General features: G+C 44.5%; 3 protein-coding genes across 3 annotated transcripts; 1 reads left to right on the top strand and 2 right to left on the bottom strand.

Moving 5' to 3' along the window:
* Positions 1-435: 435 nt before the first annotated feature.
* On the top strand, positions 436-1,729 carry LOC147933118 (uncharacterized). The gene is made up of 3 exons (XM_087477303.1): positions 436-1,048; positions 1,138-1,249; positions 1,291-1,729. The coding sequence occupies exons 1-3, from the start codon at positions 436-438 to the stop codon at positions 1,727-1,729; spliced, it is 1,164 nt and encodes a 387-aa protein (XP_087333429.1).
* A 6,677-nt stretch (positions 1,730-8,406) lies between these two features.
* LOC147933117 (meiosis-specific protein ASY2-like) lies at positions 8,407-10,826 on the bottom strand. The gene is made up of 4 exons (XM_087477301.1): positions 9,995-10,826; positions 9,799-9,918; positions 9,191-9,684; positions 8,407-9,117 (listed from the first exon to the last, which is right to left on the bottom strand). Exons 1-4 carry the CDS (start codon positions 10,824-10,826, stop codon positions 8,407-8,409), a joined length of 2,157 nt encoding a protein of 718 aa, XP_087333427.1.
* Positions 10,827-19,859: 9,033 nt separating this feature from the next.
* Positions 19,860-20,318, bottom strand: LOC147933116 (uncharacterized). The gene has a single exon (XM_087477300.1). It carries the CDS (start codon positions 20,316-20,318, stop codon positions 19,860-19,862), a length of 459 nt encoding a protein of 152 aa, XP_087333426.1.
* Between the last annotated feature and the right edge of the window lie 23 nt (positions 20,319-20,341).

Here is a 20,341-nt window from a genome sequence, read left to right as displayed (position 1 = left end):
CGATAGACAGGGATCGCCTGCGCAAATCGCCCAACCTTCCCAGTTCGTCACCATGGACGATCTCCGTCACGTGTTCGGAACGGTCTCCAAGGACCTCTTCCAGGCGATCTCCGCAACAAATCAACGGCTGGACGCGATGGGGCACAGCGCACCCCCGCCACTTCAACAGAACGGGGCACCATCACAGGAGGTTCGGAGGAACGATCCTCTAAGCCGCCGCCTGTTCAGCGACCCGCCGTCTTTGACTTTCCGGTTCCCAAACCAGCATGTACCATCGGTACTCGCATCAGGGGCACAGCCTCGGCTGGGGCAACCCTCCCATAGAGATCCGGGCAGCACCTTCCTGCCCCGAGCTTGAGGAAATGCACCTCAAGATCAAAGCTATGGGGGTCCCTGCTCCACCGAGCTATCAGCTCGGCACCTGAGATCGATAGAATGTTCGAGGCCACGCAGCAACCTCCATTCACCCAGCGCATCTTGGAGACGTACGTTCCGAACGTGAAGATAAGAGTTCCAACTTATGATGGAACAAAGGATCCAGTACAGCATCTGACCTCGTTCATGGCTACCATCTCCAAAGCTAGGTTCACCGAAGAGCAGAAAGACGCCGGCCAGTGCCAACTGTTCATCGACAGCCTGGTAGAGAACGCACTGATATGGTTTTCCCATATCCCCCCGGGCACAATCGACTGTTTCGAACAACTGTCGACAGCCTTCCTACGGAATTATCGGGTGTTCATACAACGCAACGCCTCTAGTGCCGAGCTCTGGGAGATAGTCCAAGAACCCGACGAACCACTTTGGAAGTACCTCACCCGATTCAAGGAAAAGTACGCCACCATAACGGTCGCTGAGGACGTTGCAATCGCTGCCTTCAAGAAAGGACTCATTCCCGGCTCCCGACTGCATGTAGATCTCAATATCAGGGAGGCCACTGACCTGGATGAAGCCCTTCATCGAGGATCTCGCGTCGCTTACGTTGAAGAAGACGAGAAGAAACGAGCCAATAAGCTCCCTCCTCCTCGCCCAGCCGTGGCTAAAGAAAAAAGTCGAGAAACCTATTAGGAACCTCGGAAGCATCACGACCCGAGGGACCCCAAGCGCGGAGGGTGGTCAACGTGATATCCGAGGATGAAGGACAGAACACCGCCTCTTCCGATACACAAGAGGAGCTATACTGCGATTTTCATATGTTCGGTGGCCATTCTACAGCCGAGTGCAAGCACCTGTCCAATTACTTCTTTAAGAAGTACCTATCCGGCAAAATCAAAGCGGTTTATCAACCTAAAGCTTTTCGCGGCGGGCCGCGGAGGAAGAGGTTGAGGAGGAAGGTTCGGGCGATCCAACCCTGGCCGAGGTCAGAAGAGCGCCAACCAATCCAATAGCGCACCAGATACTCTGCAGCAGCCACCTCCCGCCGAGCAGCAGACGCCGGGCACCAGTGGAAGTCCCCCAAACACCATCCAAGCGTCAAAATGGACAGCAGAGCGATCAAGCGGCACCTTGGGGTCGTATCTCTATGATCATCGGTCAGACCGATGAATGCCCAGATTCTGTCCGAGCCTTGAAAAAGCGAGCGCGTCAGATCTGTAATGTTCAGGCGATTTCCGTAGAGGAAGCACTAAGCAGTGATCCCATCGCGTTCACAGCGGAAGACACCAAGGGGATCCATCACCCTCATAACAACCCTCTAATGGTGGAAGTCAGGATGGGCGAATTCGACGTATAACGTGTCTTAGTAGACAGCAGTAGCACGGTTAACGTCCTGTTCGCGCAAACACTGGAGAAAATGGGGTGTCGCGCCGGAGCAAATCAAACCAGGAGTCAGAACGTTGACCGGGTACGATGGCGTAGCCAAAACGTCGATGGGCGACGTAAAACTACAAGTCTAAGCTGGTGCGTAACGCGCAAGACCAAGTTCGTGGTCATAGACGCCCCACCAATCTACAACGCCATCTTAGCCTCACCCTGGATCTACTCCATGCAGGCAGTTCCTTCCACCTATCATCTCTGCCTAAAATTCCCAACGGCTGCGGGAATTTATACGTTGTACGGCGACCAAAAGATGGCTAAGACCTGTTCCGTTCTCGAAAAAAAGCAAAGGCGGAAGGACGACGCATAGCAATTACAGGGTGAGGATCACTCCGTCGATCCTCATAAACCGGATCGAGATTGGCTGAAGGCCACAGGATGCCGAATCATACAAGTCAATATCGACGGAGCAGACCCCTCCCGGACGGTCGGAATTGGGGCCGAACTCGATGTTGGACTCAAGACCGAGCTGGTAGCGTTTCTGAAATCGCGATCCTTGACGTTTGCCTGGTCCACTAAGGATATGGTCGGCATCGATCCGTCAGTCACGTGCCACAAACTAAATGTCGATCCCACTTTCAAACCAGTTTGGCAGAAATGACGACGTTTTGGCACCGATCGAGCAAAGGCAGTTCAGGACGAAGTCGAGCGACTCCTGAAAGTTGATCAGATAATGGAAGTACAGTACCCCGACTGGCTGGCCAATCCGGTGGTGGTCAAGAAAAAGAGTAGCAAATGGCGAGTCTGCGTTGACTTCACCGACCTCAATAAGGCCTGTCCCAAGGACTGCTTCCCGTTACCTCATATCGACCGACTCGTGGAGGCCACAGCAGGTAACCAACTCCTCTCGTTCATGGATGCGTTCTCCGGATATAACCAGATCGCGATGAGCCCAGCCGATCGCGAGAAAACCGCGTTCATCACGCATAGAGGAACCTACTGCTACAAGGTGATGCCATTCGGCCTGAAAAACGCAGTAGCGACCTACCAACGCCTGGTCAACACGATGTTTGCCGATCTGTTAGGGAAAATGATGAAAGTCTACATTGACGATATGCTGGTCAAATCCCTTATAGCAGAACAGCATGTCCAGCACCTCGCCGAATGCTTCGACATCCTAGATCAATTCCAGATAAAGTTAAATCCCACCAAGTGCACTTTCGGGGTTACCTCGGGGGAATTCTTGGGATATATCGTCACAGAACGCGGAATCGAGGCAAACCCAAAACAGATCGAAGCGGTGCTGGGACTCCCATCGCCAACCAACAAACAAGAGGTACAACACTTAACAGGTCGAGTAGCCGTGCTAAACCGTTTCATCGCCCGATCGACGGACAAGTGTCTCCCATTCTATCAGCTTCTTTGGGGCAATAAAGACTTTCATTGGGACGACGCCTGTGAAGCTGCCTTCGGACAGCTTAAGCAGTACCGGACCAATCAGCCGGTGCTCGTGAAGCCCGAGGAAGGAGAAACGCTATACCTCTACGTCTCCGTTTCCAGCTCGACGGTAAGCGGGGTGCTAGTCCGAGATGACCGCGGTGATCAGCGACCAATATTCTACACAAGCAAGGCTGTCAACGACGCGGAGACACGCTACCCAACCTTGGAAAAACTCGCTCTCGCCTTGATCGTCGCCGCTCAAAAGCTACGACCTTACTTGCAGTCGCATTCCATTGTCGTGTTAACCGACCAGCCGCTCCGGACGGTCCTTCACAGCCCCCTTCAGTCCGGGCGAATTGCGAAGTGGGCAATCGAGCTAAGCGAGTACGATATCGAATATCGTTCTCGCCCGAGCTTAAAGTCACAGGTCCTAGCGGATTTTATCACCGAACTATCCCCTGACCTCGAAGAAACCATACCTAAGGAGGAACCCTGGACGTTGTGCACCGACGGCTCCTCTTCCAACCAAGGATCTGGCATAGGGATTATACTCCGATCTCCAACGGGCAAAGTCCTTGAGCAAGCAATAAAACTTGGCTTCAAAGACTCAAACAATGAGACCGAGTACGAAGCCGTCCTAGCTGGACTACGGTTAGCACAAGGTCTGGGGGTAACTAGCATCCAAGTTTTTTGCGACACCCAGCTAGTGGTTAGCGAGTTTAGTGGGGAGTACGGCGCTAAGAACGGGCGCATGGAGGCATATCGCCAGTTACTCCGGAGTCTCTCCGCACAGTTTGCTTCGTTCGAACTAATCAAAGTCCCGAAGAGCAAAAACGCGTCAGCAGACGCTCTCGCCGCCCTGGCAAATTGTTCCGACCCAATTCTGCGGCGAACGATCCCAATCGAGTGTATCGAAGCTCCCAGCATCGACCACGCCGACGTGGCGTACACCATCAGCGACGCCGCAGACCCAATGAATGTCGATCCACCCGTCCAGGAGCCCGTGGGAGTAATACAACCGCCAGACGATTGGCAGCTCGAAATAAAGAAGTACATCGAGGACGGCAAGGTCCCGGAGGATTGCTGGTAAGCTCGCCGGTTGAAAGTTCGATGCGCACACTACGCCATGATGGGCGGCAGCCTCTTCCGACGCAGTTCGTCCGGAGTCCTTCTCACCTGCGTCGATCGAGAGGAAGCGGAACGAATAATGACGGAGGTCCATGAAGGCGATGGTGGAAACAATTCTGGAGGGCGTGCACTCGCGTTGAAAATCAAGAAAGATGGTCATTACTGGCCGACCATGGTCGCCGATTGTGAGCCATTTTCGGCGAAATGCGAACCTTGCCAATGCCACGGACAGATGAAACATGTACCTCCCGAGCTGCTAAACACCGTCACCGCGCCATACCCCTTCATGCGTTGGGCGATGGATCTCATCGGCCCACTACCCCCATCAAAGTCAAAGAAGTTCCTCTTGGTCCTGACTGATTATTTCACCAGATGGGTGGAAGCAGACTCGTTCAACAAAATATAGTCACTGGACGTCACCAACTTCATCTGGAAGAACATCATCTGCCGCCATGGGCTCCCTTACGAGATCGTCACCGAGAAGGGGACACAGTTCACCTCTCTTCTCACTAGATGCTTCTTTGGCAAATGGGGAATATGTTTGAGCACCTCGACCCCCCGGTACCCTCAGGGAAACGGCCAAGCCGAGGCAACCAACAAAACCATCATAGACGGGTTGAAGAAATGTCTCGGACTCAAGAAAGGAGCGTGGGCAGATCAACTCGATGGCGTGCTTTGGTCCTACCGGACTACCCCACGGCAAGCTACGGGGCAATCTCCGTTTTTGTTAGCATTCGACGAAGCTGGAGTGCATACATTGCGCCGCGCTATGCTGGTCGACGATTCCGAGCTCAACGACAGCATGATGCTCGATAACATTGACTTCGCCGAAGAGCTGCACGATCAAGCTCTCGTCCGGATCCAGAATTACCAGAATTCCGCGTCTAAGTATTACAACAAAACTGTCCGCCAGCGCAGATTTAATGAGGGCGACCTTGTATTGCGCGAGGTGTACGAGAATACAAAGGAGATCAACGCTGGCAAACTCGGTGCTCGCTAGGAAGGGCCGTATCTCATCTCCAAGGTAATTCGCCCCAAAGTGTACGAGCTCCTGACCATGGAAGATAAGCAGATCAAAAACTCTTGGAACGCGGCTCACGTCAAACGTTACTACTACTAAACCATTTGATTAAATTCGGTTTTTGAAAGTATGTATACTACGAACTACGACTGGCTTGATCCCGAATTTCGGGTACGCAGGCAGCCCTAAATTTCTTTTACAAGATCTTGAGGGCACAGCTAGGAAAATAATAAGATTTCTTTTATCTCGAAAGAACTTGTTCTTTCAATTTATGTCTGCCATCTCGCCACATACAAAGAGTATTCAACATCGGCATATCGCCCGAGAAAGACGGTGCACATAAAAAAAAAGAGAGCTACAAGCAAGAAAAGGTGACGATCTAATGCTATAATAGGTCTTCTAGTCTCGGGAAGCAGATGCGAAGTGTGACCCCCTCCTGTGATCTCAACCTTCTCGGTAATTCACAGGCGCAGAGCTCGAGAGGTCAGACTCCAATGGCTCCTCGACGGCTATACCTTCCAGATATGCTCGCTAGTGTCGACGCTCCCGCCTCAGCTCTTCAAGCCGACCTGCTGGTACTTCTGCCCCCTTGTCCGCCATTTCCTCCAAGAACGCGCATGGACCCTCCACGGTATGACTCTCCCGGAAATGATGATCCGTGGCCTCCAGGTGAAGGATGTATTGGAGTAACCTCTCTATACGACCCCTGTAGATCGGGATTTCCGCAACATGCAGATTCTCCGATTCACCTAGCGCCTCGTAGTCGCCCTCTGGCAGGTCGGGTAATAAGGTCCTGGCGACCTCCCCCTCACATCGATCACGATCGGCAAGTAGTCGGGTCATGCGCCAGCTCTCCAGATAGAAGCCTCTGGCGATGAGCTCGTCAAGAACCGAGATGGTTCCTTCCAGGCGGCAGAGCTGGTAGATGAGATCGTATTTCAGACGAAACGCCTTGATATACGAACCCATCCGCTGACAACGGGCTCGGTAGATGCGAATCTCTCTTTGCAAGGGGTCCTCCTCAATGTCCACGGTGAGTTCGTGGGATGGGGGCGAAACCGCCTCTTCTATGGGAAGGGTGATATTCGACGCTTCCTGGTCGAATCCGCTGACTCCGGCAGCAGTCAGCTCTCGAGCTCGCCTCAACCATGCAGATCGTGTTGTGGTAGGCATACTTTGCAGTTAATCTTTCTGAAGTTTGGATGAGAGATGCTCAGCAAACCTCCTCTTCACTTATTTATAGGAGGAAAGGGGGAGATAAATGCTGCGTCCCGAAAATCTCGCACCAATCAGATCGTGGAAAGATACGCGCTGCGTCCCGAGACTCTTCCACCAATTAAATTGCATGGTGAAACCGTGTCTGTATTTAATGCAGCGGTTACGCCTCGGGAATGGGCAAAAAAAAAAAAAAAAAAAAAAAAGAAGACTACTATATCTACTCAGTTCGTAACCGAACTATTCGACATATCGGCCAGGTGATCGACCTACTCTCCATCAGGAGATGAATCGGACCCAGAGAATTCCGTTTGGAATTGTTCCGATCATAAGCCTCCGGCGCAAGGCACATCGAGCCCAGAGAATTCTTCTAGAATTGTCTCGATAACTCCTTGACGAGAGATAAACCGAACTAAGAGAATTCTTTTGAATTGTTTCGTAAATTCCAGCTCGGACAAATGTAAGCCGAACCCAGAGTTGTAAATTTCGCTTTCCGGACTGGGACAAAGAGGGTAAGCCGAGGCATCATACCTCGCCCCTCGTTTAAAAAGCACATTTATGTTTGGGCTAAACTGCCCACAGAAAGGATTATTCAGTGTAAGCCGGAAGACGTCTCGCCTCGTTTGAATTTCCAATTAAAATAAAAAAGAAACTTTATTGCAAGAATGAATTGTCTGAACAGGACAAATGCGACAGAGAATTAAGAAATAAAGTATAATGAAAGGATCAGATCGCCAAAGCATGTCAACCATCCAGGTCAAGTCCGGCGGCAACCTTCCTGGTATCAGCTTTAAGACGCTTTGGCATGGGCCATAGGAGTTGAAGTCCCGTTTTCTCTCAGTCAGCAGGATGCGACTCCAATGCGCTGATCTTCTGCTCGGCCTCGTCCATACGAGCGACAGCTTTTCCTCTCTTCGCCCTTAAGGAGGTGATCTCGGCATCCAATGCCGCCAGATGGTCATCAATTTCATTCTTCTTCATACGGTGATAATACAGCTTGTGGCATTGTTCGCGGTGCACGGATTTGATCTGCGCACAAGGTCGTCGATCAATAAAGGTTTGTTATAATAAATTCGCATAGACAAAACTAGGGTTTGTTACCTGGCGAACGAAGGCATGAGCAGCAGCAGCTTCAATGTTGTTGGCACGTATGCTCATATAAAACGTCTTCACCTTGGAGGGCATGAACTCGCCGCTAAAAGAAAAACTTGGTTCGCTGGGAATCGAGTTCTCCGACTGATAGCACTCATTGCAGTAGTCGATCAAGCACTGCGGCATGTCTGCCACCCTGTCCGGACCATTTTCGATCCAGAACCTTGGGTGGGATTTAAGCAGCTTAAGTTTGAAAAGCAGTTCACTTCGCGACTGCTTTATTGCGGCTAATTGCCCGCGGTACTCGGAATGGCGTTCTTCGATGCGGGAGAGGAAGGTCTCTAATTCCAGCCTCTTCTCTGGACTAACATGAAACAATAACATCCAGGGAGCTCGGGTATGTGGGTAAAGGGGCATCCCTCGCTCAATGGCTTCCGAGTTTGAGAACGTCAGGACATCGCTCCTAACCTCGACTAAAGAGGCGGTACTGCCAACAGAACTCGGCATCTCGAAATTGTTTCGTCAGAGTTACGGTAAAATCAAGCATGGAGCAACCATATTTATACTAATCCCAGATGAAACATTTCCAATTTCGATATTGGAAAATTACCATTTTTACTGTCTGGTAAAAAGGCGATATTCCATGCAAGCACAAAAGGGAAATTTCCAAAAAACAGAAGTCGGCCGCCGAATAGGCAGCAATATCACAAAGTCTTAAACAGGAAAATACAAAAAAGAAAAGAAAACAGAAAATGCTCCTAGGGGACGCTGTCAGACAGATCGGCCCGGAAAAGCCCGGCGTTGGAGCCATACGGATGTCGAATGGAGTCTGGAGCCGCAGTCCCAGATTGAAGCAATCCAAAGCCGAGCTGGTCTGGAGACATGTCGAGATCGCCTTCTCCGAACTCTAAGAGATCTAGCGCTTCCACTTCATTCTGGGCGATCTCCCGTTTTTCCTTGATCTCGGCAACCAGATTGTCTGGGATGGATGCACCGTTCTTCAGAAGATAATCCATAATCTCCTCAAACCCGTTCGCTTGGTTGAGAACGTCTTCTTTCGGACGGGCCATCTCCTGATCATGCAGATAGTCCTTTACCTTGTTGAGACGGCGCTGCGCTTTCTTTGTGGTACCCTCGACCTTGGCTTGGCGATCTAGGCGAAGTCGTCTCATCTCTGACTCGAGTTTTGCCCCAAGATCATCGAACTGCCTTGTCAGCTCGGCCTTCTCTTCCCCCAGAACCTTTTCCTGCGATTCCAGCTCGGCAACTCTTTCTTCCAGGTTTTTGCAATCCTGTTCTTTGTTCGCAAGAAGATCCTTCAGCTCCTTGATCCTCTCGCTCTTCGACCTATCTGCCTCTCGGAGGTTCTCCAAACACTCCTTCATCTTCTCGAATTCGGCTTCTGCCGAGGTCATCGATTTGACACACTTATCGTACATAAGAGTAAGCGACGACATATAGGCGGCGGTCTGCACTTCGAAACAAGGTGAAATGAGAATCAAGTTTTGCAGTCAACAGTAAGGAGGGCAATGCGATTCAAACCTGAAGGGCGGATTGGGCGGCCTGGACGTATTGGTCTCTGAATTCGAGCTTATCGACCGGCGGCAGCATGACCGAGGATACCATAAGTTGCCTGCACAACTCTGCGGCGACTTCCTTATTGCACACGAGAGGCGTTTCCCCAAAATAGTCGTAGTTAAATTGGTCGGTTCGACCAGCAGCGTTTTTAACTCGGAAGCGGTCATATGATTCGAAGCCGGCCTCTTCCGCAGAGCGTTTCCGACCTGTCCCCTGGGCGGAGTCTTTTCCTTTACCCTTCTCTTTGCTTTTGTCTTTCTTGGACTTTTTCTTCTTTGAACCGCTACTCGGTTCAGGGGCGATCTGAACTGAGACGATCGGCTCTGTCGGTGGAGGAGGAGATGAATCATTGGGAGCCACATTTTCGTCTTCAAAAACAGGATCCGGGAGCTCGTCACCATCCTCAATGTCAATGAATTCATTTCCCGTTTGCTCTGATTCGGGATTGGCGGTCCGTTCTTCATGTGGATCCACAGATCAGAGCATCTCGGCGGCGACAATTGTGGTTGGTGGGACCTCGGAAGTTTGACCCAACGAGCTTGCAAAGCTGGCGAACTGCGTTCTTGCCTTACCCATTGCTGATTCCACGCGATGTCGAGAGATTTGATTCCAACTACGGTCTGCTACACTGAGAGGAGAGTCCTTGACGTGTTCAAATCTGGAAGATAGTCCCCGAGTTGAAGAAGGGCGAGCTGTAAAACACATAAAATTCAAAATCAGGTCAGAACGAGATTGTCCGAGTTAGCGAAATAAGGAACGAGATGATACCCGGCAAATCGTTCCACACTCTTCGGCGGCCGCATTTCGGATTTTCAAAAGAGCGGTCGTCAACTCGGACAAAGAAATAGCGAGCTCTCAACTTCTTGAAGTTACTGACTTTTTCCCCTGGAAGGAAGTTATGAGCTGGCTTCGCGTTAACCATCCACAATTTGCTACCCTGGCTATTCTTGAAGTTTGTCAGCTGTTCAAAGCATTCTATTTCGAGAAAAACCTCAGCTTCGGCCGTGATTGTGAGGGCGGCGACGAAATTGCAGATACTTCCTGGGGTAAGTTGGCATATCGGAATTTTGCGATGATGGGCGCATTGGGTGAGCAAATTAGGAAGAGGGAAGAACAACCAGCATTGGGAGAAGAATCCCTCATATAAGCAGATATACCCGAGAGGCGGATTCCACGGACGCTGGTGATCTCCGGGAATAATAATATGGACACAAAAATTGGACAGGCCACACGAATTCAACAGATCGCCAACCGACTTAGTAGTACTGGTCGTCTTCTCGCCCCCAATGTCACCTCGGTGATCTCGGAGAGGAAGGAGGTCATCGATCATGACGTCATCTGGAGCAAGTGGGACTGTTTCACCATTCGAGTTGTCAGGTGGGAGATCGGAGATTTGTGTAGCATTTCCGTGACCTTCGCGATCATCTTCGTCGATCAAAGAGGGGATTGGGATCTCGTTGGATCTGCGCCTTGAGGAGCATTCGGCCTCTTCTGGTCTACTCGGCATATCGCCTCGGACCGATCTGATAACATTCAGAGGTTCCCTGCTGGAATTTTTGCGGATCAACGGTTCACTTGTGGTAGCCGACAAGGAAGCCATGGCCGAGGTGAAGAACAATGCGGATCGCCGAAGAGTGTAGAAAAACTGACGAATAACAAAGTAATTAAGGGCAAAGAGAGAGAGAGAACAAAGTAATTACCTTTTGACGAAACGGCGAAAAGTGAAAACACTCGGTGGATACCAAGTATTTATAGAAGGGAGTGGGCGGCAACCCTACGCGGAGTCATAATTGCCTATCTAACCTACGCGAGGTTTCGGCTTCCAAATTGACAGATGTGACGTATCGGACACGTGTCACCCGACTAGAGGTGGGCGAAGTGGCACGACAATCAAGGAGTGTTTAGATTCGGATCTCTTTACGGATTAAATCGGATATTCTCTCTTAAAGTCCGGTCATTTGAATTAACTTCTGAATGTACCGAACTGAGGGGGGACTAATTGTTGGTGCGGAAATTAGCACCCCCAACATACCGATCTAAACCCGTTAAGAGAACCGATCATCTAAACCGGGAACTCGACCTAGGTTTGGACTTCATCCCTGAAGGCCCAATAACACCAAGAAGCCCACTGCCGAGGTGACGAACCGAGACTTCAACTCGCCTTGCGGCTGACCTAGCAAGAAGGGAAGGACTTTCCTAATCAGTTCGCCTGTAATTAGGAAAGTCAATATATTCAATCTATTCGAATATATTCAGTAGATCTTTGAATACCTATAAATAGAGGGCAATCCTCTCATTGTAAGATCATCCAATTATTAATACAAAAACCCTAATTTCTTTTTGTTCTTGAGCAAAACCTAACTTGTTTCTCAAGAGATTTCATTTCTTCTTTTCTTGTTTACTTTGATCCAAATTCTTTTAGAGATTGTTATTGAATTTGTTTCTCTTCTAAACAAATTCATTGTGAGAAACATCAGTTTCTACACGTTTCAAAATTTTTACGTACATATTCAAAACCTATCGATGGTGAAGCCCTCCCTGAGCAACGGCTAAACGTATATGTGGTTCACCAAAATCATCGCAAACATAAATTGTCTGCTCATCTTAGAGTTAGAGCATCTACAACTACGATTCCGTAAAAAGAAACATCACAACTAACTTTGAGGGTGTTTCATCACAAATGAAATGGACAAAAAAATGACCAAACATTATGTTACGTTATTGATGAACGGATGATACATGCAAGATCCTTATACATACAAAGGTAGAAAAATTCAATGAAAGCAGTAAATTAAAAGCACAACATTTTCATTAATTCTACTATCCAATTTTTTTCTTTAGGCCCATGATCACCGTAATTAGGATCCAATTGAAACACCCTTGCAAGGACATTCGGGTCTACTGGTGGTTTAGACCCAAACAAGGTGTTACCAATAATAATCACTCCAGGGTTTTGGCTACTTAGATCATCTCGAATGGTTTTCCCTATTTTTACCTCTAAAATAGAGGAACTCTATAATAGAGGTGACTTTTGCTCCAATGGATACCTCTATTTTTTCCTCTAAAAAAAAATATTCCATAAGATTCCTTTTTTTATTTTACTATTAATACCTTTTTACTTATAAAAGTTGCAAACTAATCCATTTATTTTAGTATTTGTGAAATTTTCATAAAATTATGATATTATTTAAATTTTTAACATTCATAAATATTATTTAAATATCACATTTATTAAAAGAAATATATTGCATCATATAAAAATAATGTTATTGGTGGATCCAGAAGTAATTTACCAGAATATTAAATAATTAGTCTTTGTTGTATTAAAAATAATGTTATGGCATGAATAAAAACTAAAATATTTAAGTTATTTATATTTAATAAGATTTTATATAAATTTTCTTTTGCAAATGATAGTCTCAAATTTTAAAAATGTTTTTCTATACAAAAACCTTTTCTATATGAAAACCTTTTAAAATTTTAAACCAAAATATTAAAATTAGTCAAATTTAACTTTATAATCAGTTATCCTATTAATATACTTCATTAAATTATGAGAATTATTATTAAACTATTTAAATATATATATTTTATTTATTTTGATCATAAATATAAAAGTGTTAAAAGTTCAAGGACCATTTTATAAATAAAAAAGTTTAACTCTATTATAGAGGAAAAAATAGAGTTCCTCTATATATAGAGGAAAAAATAGAGATCTCTATTATAGAGCTAAAAATAGAGATGAGTTGGAGTAGATTTTACTCTAAAATAGAGTTAAAAAGCAAATATAGAGGTGGGTTGGAGATGCCTTTAGAGCAGCAAATGCGACTGCGGGATGTTTCTAAAGATTAAGAACACAAAGATAAGAATAACTCTCTTCTATTTATTGCTTAAGAAAAACAACTCAAAAACTTAAGCTCTCTCAAATCTCATAAGGCTTACTACACCTTGGTAGCTCTATATATATAAAATCTTAAAGACACTTTTCCAAAACCAATTAGGAAACATAACTTATTTAGATAACTTCTATAACTCTAATATGTATATTTAAATATCTCCCAAATATATTTAGCTTGGGCTTTAAGCTACTTCAAGCTTACTCCAACATTTTCTCCCTTAAGCTTGAAGCTAGTGTCGGCCCACCCCTAAAGCAAGCAAAACAGCTGCTTCAGGCCACATCATATACTAAATTTTTTATCAACACATATTTGAGAGATTAGGCAGGTCTGTTAGGTCTGTATGATGCAATTATGTGGCAAGTCATTGGTTAAAGCCTTCAACTCTGCTGGTTCGTTTACATTTTTTTTTCTTTTGCTTTTTATTTACAGGTTTTGTTTTGTTTTTTTTGTTGGATTAGTCGAACATTTTTAAAATTTTATTTATTACTTTTTGGTTTAATTTCCATTTTTTAACATTAAAATCTACAAAAAAAAATTGAATTAACTTGACTACAAGATATTATAATATTAATACAAAATTAAAATTTATACAAGAACATCGAAATTACTTCTTCTCCTTAATTTTTATTTTATTATAATAATACATTATTACCAACTACTTTTGATTAGCAATGATGTCTACCGAGTATTTGCTATAATAAAAGTTAGAAAAATTAAATTTTAGATTGTTATTACATTTTTTCCATGTTTTTAATTATATTTTAGCATTGTAGTGAAAAAATATTAATTTTTATATAATAAACAAAATTATTTTTCTATGCTTTAGGCCACCAAAATTCAAGGACCGGCCTTGCTTGAAGCTACTCTCACTTACATCTTGAATTCCAATGAAGCTCCTCATTTCCTTGAACTTAATTCTTCCAAGTGCTTTCGTTAGTATATCAGCCTTTTGCTCTGTTCCAGGAACATGTTCCACTTCTATGAGTCCTTTCTCAACACATTCTCTAATAAAGTGGTACCTCATTTCTATATGCTTACTTCTCTCATAAAACACCGGATTCCTCGTAAGTGCTATCGATGATTTATTTTCCGACATAATTGTGATTCGCTTACTCAGTGATCCGGTGACTTCAACAAGTAGACCACGAAGCCAAATTGCTTCTTTAGCTGCTTCGGTGGCTGCCATATACTCGGCCTCACACGAAGACATTGCCACTGTGTCTTGCTTTTGACTACACCAAGTGATTGGACTATCACCGAAGTAGAATATGTGACCAGCTGTACTCCTTTCATCATCTTTATCAAGGTTATGAATACTTTCACAGTAACCAACCACATCCGTCTTCTTGTTACAACAAAAAACAAGACCTAGTGATGAAGTACCTTGCAAGTATCTTAAGATCTGCTTCAAAGCGGTTCCATGTGATGTCTTTGGCTCATGCATATAACGGCTCAATACACCGACGCTATAAGATAGGTCTGGTCGTGTGTGTGTACCGTAGACATCCTATAATCCTTCGGTAACCTTTTTCGTCAATGTTCTTCTCCCCTTGAGACTTTGATAGTTGCAGGTTCATCTCCATTGGTATATGTGTCGAATTACATGTATCCATTTCTGCTTCAAGTAGAATTCTCTTAGCATATCTCTCTTGTGTTAAGTTGGTACCTTTCTCGTGTTGATTTACTTCGATCCCAAGATAATACGTAAGCTTCCCAAGGTCGTTCATCTCAAACTTTGTTACCATCAATCTTTTAAACTCAAGAATCAAACTCAAAGATGATCCGGCAACTAGTAAGTCGTCTACATACACACAAACTATAAGTAGCGACCCTCTCTCCTCCTTTTGATACAGTGATGGCTCTTTAATACACCTATGAAACCCCAAATCTCTGAGTATCTGATTCAGCTTGTAATTCCATGCTCTAGGAGCCTGTTTCAAACCATAAAGAGCTTTGTTTAACTTGTAAACCTTGATTTCTCTTCCTGAGACTTCAAACCCCTCTGGTTGAGTAACATATACTTCCTCCTTCAGGTCTCCATGAAGAAATGCTGTTTTTACATCAAGGTGATTGATAACAGGATTTTCACCCAAGGTATCAATTCCCTATGCACTTGTAGTACAAAGGGTTATCAATCCAAATGGTTGTTATGCTAGCAGATGAGATATGATCAGAACTATGCAAGTCAAGCCAAGCAATAAACGGGTTTTGATCTAATAGTCCTAAAATAATTAAAAGAAATTAAATAAACAAAGACCACACGACCTAAGCACTCGATGCAAGCATTCAAGTACACGATCGGGTGGGGTGATCGGAGTAAACAAGAAGAGTATGAACAACTCAAAGGTGTACACGAAGCTGGTGATCGAGTACCAGTTCGGGTAAGGGATCGAGTTATTAATAAAAATGTAAACAATCAAAATGCGAAAGCTCCTAAGGATGGGGTAATCGACTCCTAAGTGTTCCTGACCAGTATGGATGTCCTACATGCCTCAAGCAAAAATTCCCTAGACAATGAATCTAAAATCTTGTTAAACACTCTCGTGATAGAAACAATCAACCTTGATCACTCCCCTACCCAACTCTCGTTGGAGAAACATGACCAAGCAGGCAATACAAACCGATTCATTATTGTCAATGAACTCCTTACACATGTAATCTCTTAGGCTAAGTGAGTAAATCTCTAGCATTCATTGATTCAAGCATTTCATCTACACCTCTTGATACTAGGATTTTTGTATGTCCTAGTAGGTTAAATTAACCTTATGTGTTGTAGTACTTAAGGATTCAACCCATGAAACTTGTTTCCTTGGATCATGGTGATCAGACCACTTTTGATTTCGAAGTTGTTATTCTTCACGGCGGGAGGGACGATTTCAGCACGCTGAGTATGAGTGTTTGGTGCATCCCCAGCACCAATGTTTTGTGGTCGCGGATTTAGTCCATTAGGTTGTTCCATAGTGACTGGTGTGGGATGATCAGTGGAAATACGAGTTTGTCGGGGTCGTTGCAACCGGTTGATGTTGTCGATAACAGGAAGGAGATTCTGATGTCCTCTTGATCTGGTGTGCATGCAAGGTTGCAATCAACAGGTACCTGAGATGCAAAACAAACAAGCACACAACCAAAGCAAGCCAGTACTCAGAATGATAAGTGTAACAGAACTTAATCTTGCAAAACTTGAAATCTTAAATGTAGCAAAACGATTCCCAAATGGCAACGGCGCCAAATTGATATTAGGATTTTTGTATTTCCTAGCAGATTAAATTAACCTTATGTGTTGTAGTACTTAAGGTGTCAATGCAAATGGGATGTTGCTAACAATCAAGATGCAATCAAGCAATCACAAGTCAAGCCAATTCAAAAAGAGTGTTTGTCTAACAATCCTAGAATAATCAAAATGCAAAATGGAAATGAGTCTCAGAACTAGAAACGAGAATGCATGACAAGAAGCAAAAATGAATGAAAACATAAACGAGTCTAAGCATGAACTAAACAGCAAGAAACGAAACAGTCTCATGAATGCAATAAAAATCAGAAAAAAAAAGAAGGCCTAAGGATGGGAGTAATTGATGTCGGTGGAGTATTCTAGTCTATAGAGTGTTTAACATGTCAAAAGCAAACAATCCCTAAACAATGAACATCACTTCTTAGCTAATCCAATCTCTTGACAGAAGCTACTCAAACTCAACCACTTCCAAACCTAGCTCTCGCTAGAGAAACATGATCAAGCATGGCATGAAAAACAAGTTCATTCATGTCAAGAAACATCCTAGACAACTAATCTCTTAGGCTAGGAACGTAAGTCTCTAGCACTAGTTGGTCAGACATTTCATCGAACACCTTTTGGGTGTGGAAATGTCTAAGACCTAGTTCCAATTGATCAGAGAGAAACTAGTATTTCTAACTCTAGTCCATAAGGGAATCATACAAATCAAAGCTTAAAAACTCTACATCCTAAGATCCTCCACCTAATCTATCTCATCCTCAAGAACTACCACACTACTCAGATCCGAAAATCATCATCAAGGATGCAAACCCAGAAAACATTGAATCAAGCATTGTAAGATAGATAAAAATGAGATGAACAACTTGTAAAAGAAATCAAATGAAAATACTCAATAAACTCCAAGATGTTGGATTACAAAGTCTGAGAACATATTTGGTGGCTAGGTAAAACCTTAAGGAATAGAACAATACGAGATAAAAGATGTCTTCAGCCAAGACTTAACAAAATGTAACTATAGTAAAAACATGTGAATCCCTAAAACTTAAAAAGACAAGATAGAGCGTCGGTTCGGGAATCTCCTGAAGCGTGTAAGACGAAACATCTTCCTAACATGTGTGAACGAGTCAGTGTCCATCCAGTGGCTCGATCCAGATGGCTCGAGTGAGGTCGAGTGATGCGTGGTGAGGGTGGCTCGAGCGAGGTCGAGGTGGTGGGTGGAGTGGAGGGGTGTTGTCTCGAACCAGAGTGGTGCTGGCTCGATCCAGAGTGGTGTTGGCTCGATCCAGAGTGGTTTTGGCTCGAGCTGGGTGTATACGCATCCACTAAAACGATGATAACTTTTGAACCGCACCTCCGATTAGCTTGAAATAAACGTCGTTGGAAAGATGTCTCAATTCCCTACAACTTTAATGAAGACGTCGAAAGCTAAATCTCACTCGAGTGGAACGGCTGGAACGGGGTGTTGGAGAGTGGCTCGAACGGCGGGTTGGAGAGTGGCTCAAACGGCGATGTTGGAGCGTGGCTCGAGCGTTGATGTTGGAGCATGGCTCGAGCGTTGATGACATCCATTCCAGGCATGATGGATCGAGTGGGATACTGGTGCTTCTTCCTGAGAGCGCGTCCAAGTCGCATGTCAGACGAGTCACATGACGTCCATTTCGAGCATGGTTGGTCGAGCTGCATGTCTCAACCTCCATTCGGTTCCAACAGTCTCGACATCTCCTAAGCACCTGAAATAACTCCAATATGCAAGATGTATGCAGGACCAATGCAAAGACTACCTAGATATGCTTATTATGCAAAAGAAACTAAAAACAATGCAAAACAATGAGTTAAGAGAACAAAATGAATAACAAATGCATGATGAAAGAGTGTAAAATATATACATATCACCTCTAGATGGTAAAACACCCTAGATCTATTTTCAACCTCTTGGTCTATTGATAACATTAAGAACACCAATCTAGAAAGGAATTTATAAAACATAAAAAATCAAGCTAAAAAATCCTAACCGATCAAGAACACAAAATCGTCTATCCCATCCCCAGTAATCTCCAGAATGGTCCGATTATGTCTCTCAACAACTCCATTTTACTGAGGAGAGTAAGGTGCAGTCAATTTCCTATTAATATCGTGGAGACCACAAAATTCTTGGAATTCAAGCGACACAAATTCACCACCTCTATTTTTCCGGAACTTTTTGATCTCCATCTTCGTTTATTGTTCCGCAATAGATTTGAATTTCTTGAATTTATCAAACGCCTCACTCTTTTCTCTCAACAAAACTGTCCACATATATCGAGAATAATCATCAATGAGCATAAACACATACCTCTTGTGAGCTGGTGTAGCAGGTGTAATGGGTCCGCAAAGATCTCCATGTACTAACTCAAGAGCTTGTGTGGCCCGGTATATAGTTGCTTGAGGAAAATGTTTTCTTGTTTGTTTGACAAGAAGGCATGACACACATGTTTCGTTCTCAATTGTGATACTTGGTATACCAGTCACCAACCTTTTATCGATCATCATCTTCATCGTCTCCACATTAACATGTCCTAAACGTGCATGCCATCTAGTTGATTCTGTTGATGCTGTCAACTGTAGACACTTGATAGTTTCGACTTCCATTAAGACCTTATACAATCGATTTCTTGATCTGGTCGTTTTTACCAACAGTTAACCCATTCGATCATAAAGCATAAGTAATTCTTCCTTCATTCATACTTCACATCCTGCTTCAGTAGCCTTACCAAGGCTCACAATATTGCTCTTTAAACCCGGTATATATTAGATGTTGTAAAGGATTTTTACAATTTTCTTGTTCCCAACTTGGATCACAAAGCGTATGGACCCTTTCCCTTCTATATCAATCCTAGAATCATCTCCAAATCGTACCTTTCCTGTGATAGTCTCATCAAGTTCACAGAAAAACGATCGATTTCCACTCATATAGTTGCTTGCACCATTATCATGATACCACACGTTAGTTCCATCGCAATCAGATTCAAAGTTGCTTGGTTTTACCTTTTTCTCATTAAGATACACTACCTCGTGCATCATCAATCCTTTAGCTTCGTGCGTCTCTTCGTCTTTCTTTTCAATTGTCTCATGAAGTTTAAGCAATCTGTCTGGACAGTTCGATGCATAGTGACCGAGCTTGTCACACCGATAACACGTTATCATAGAGTTATCTCTGTCTTGCCCTCGTCCTTGGTAATATCCAGATCGACCGCAACCTCTTCCTCTCCACGCATAGCGACCACCTCGGCCTCTTCCTCTGTTTCCTCCATAACTTGCGTGGAAGGTAGATTGTGTATCGGTATTAGCATACATCAGTTTGTTATGTTCTTCCTATTGTTCTTCATCTTCTTCCCCTATTCTTTCTTCATATGTTTTCAGCCTGCCAACAATATCCTCGAAAGTAGTCGTCTTCAGGTCGAGAACTTGTTCAAGGGCTGCAACAATATGTATGTATTTCTTTCTTGGTATACTTTTCAAGAATTTCTTAAAGCTTTGATTCTTCAATTGTCTCTCCAAGAGATGCTGACTTTAATAAATTTGCTGATAGACTTCCTACAAAGGAATTGATTGTATCAGTTTCTTTCATCTTAAGTCGATCAAATTCTGCCATCAGGGTTTGCAACCGAGCCTCTTTTACTCTCTCTGCTCCAACATGTCTCGCTTTTATTGCATCCCACACTGCTTTTGCTGTGTCAAGGTCTCCGATTTGGAGGGTTAAGTCTTCTGGTATTGATTGAAACAGCAGGGCTATGGCCATGTCGTTCTTGTCGACATTTTTCACTCTGTCTTCTATGGTCTCCCAAACTTTATTCACCTTGAGAGTAATTCTCATACGCATGGCCCAGACGGTATAATTAGAAGAACTCAGCATCGGACACTTTATCGAAGAAGGTCCTCCTTCTTTGGATTGAAAGTCAACAACTTCAAGCTTTGATTCGGTCATCGTGGCTGAACAAAGCCCTGATA

The sequence above is a fragment of the Camelina sativa genome, chromosome 12 (assembly GCF_030686135.1).
Source record: "Camelina sativa cultivar CO46 ecotype springtype chromosome 12, ASM3068613v1".
NCBI classification, from domain to species: domain Eukaryota; kingdom Viridiplantae; phylum Streptophyta; class Magnoliopsida; order Brassicales; family Brassicaceae; genus Camelina; species Camelina sativa.
This window is presented reverse-complemented; position numbering and strand designations above follow the sequence as displayed.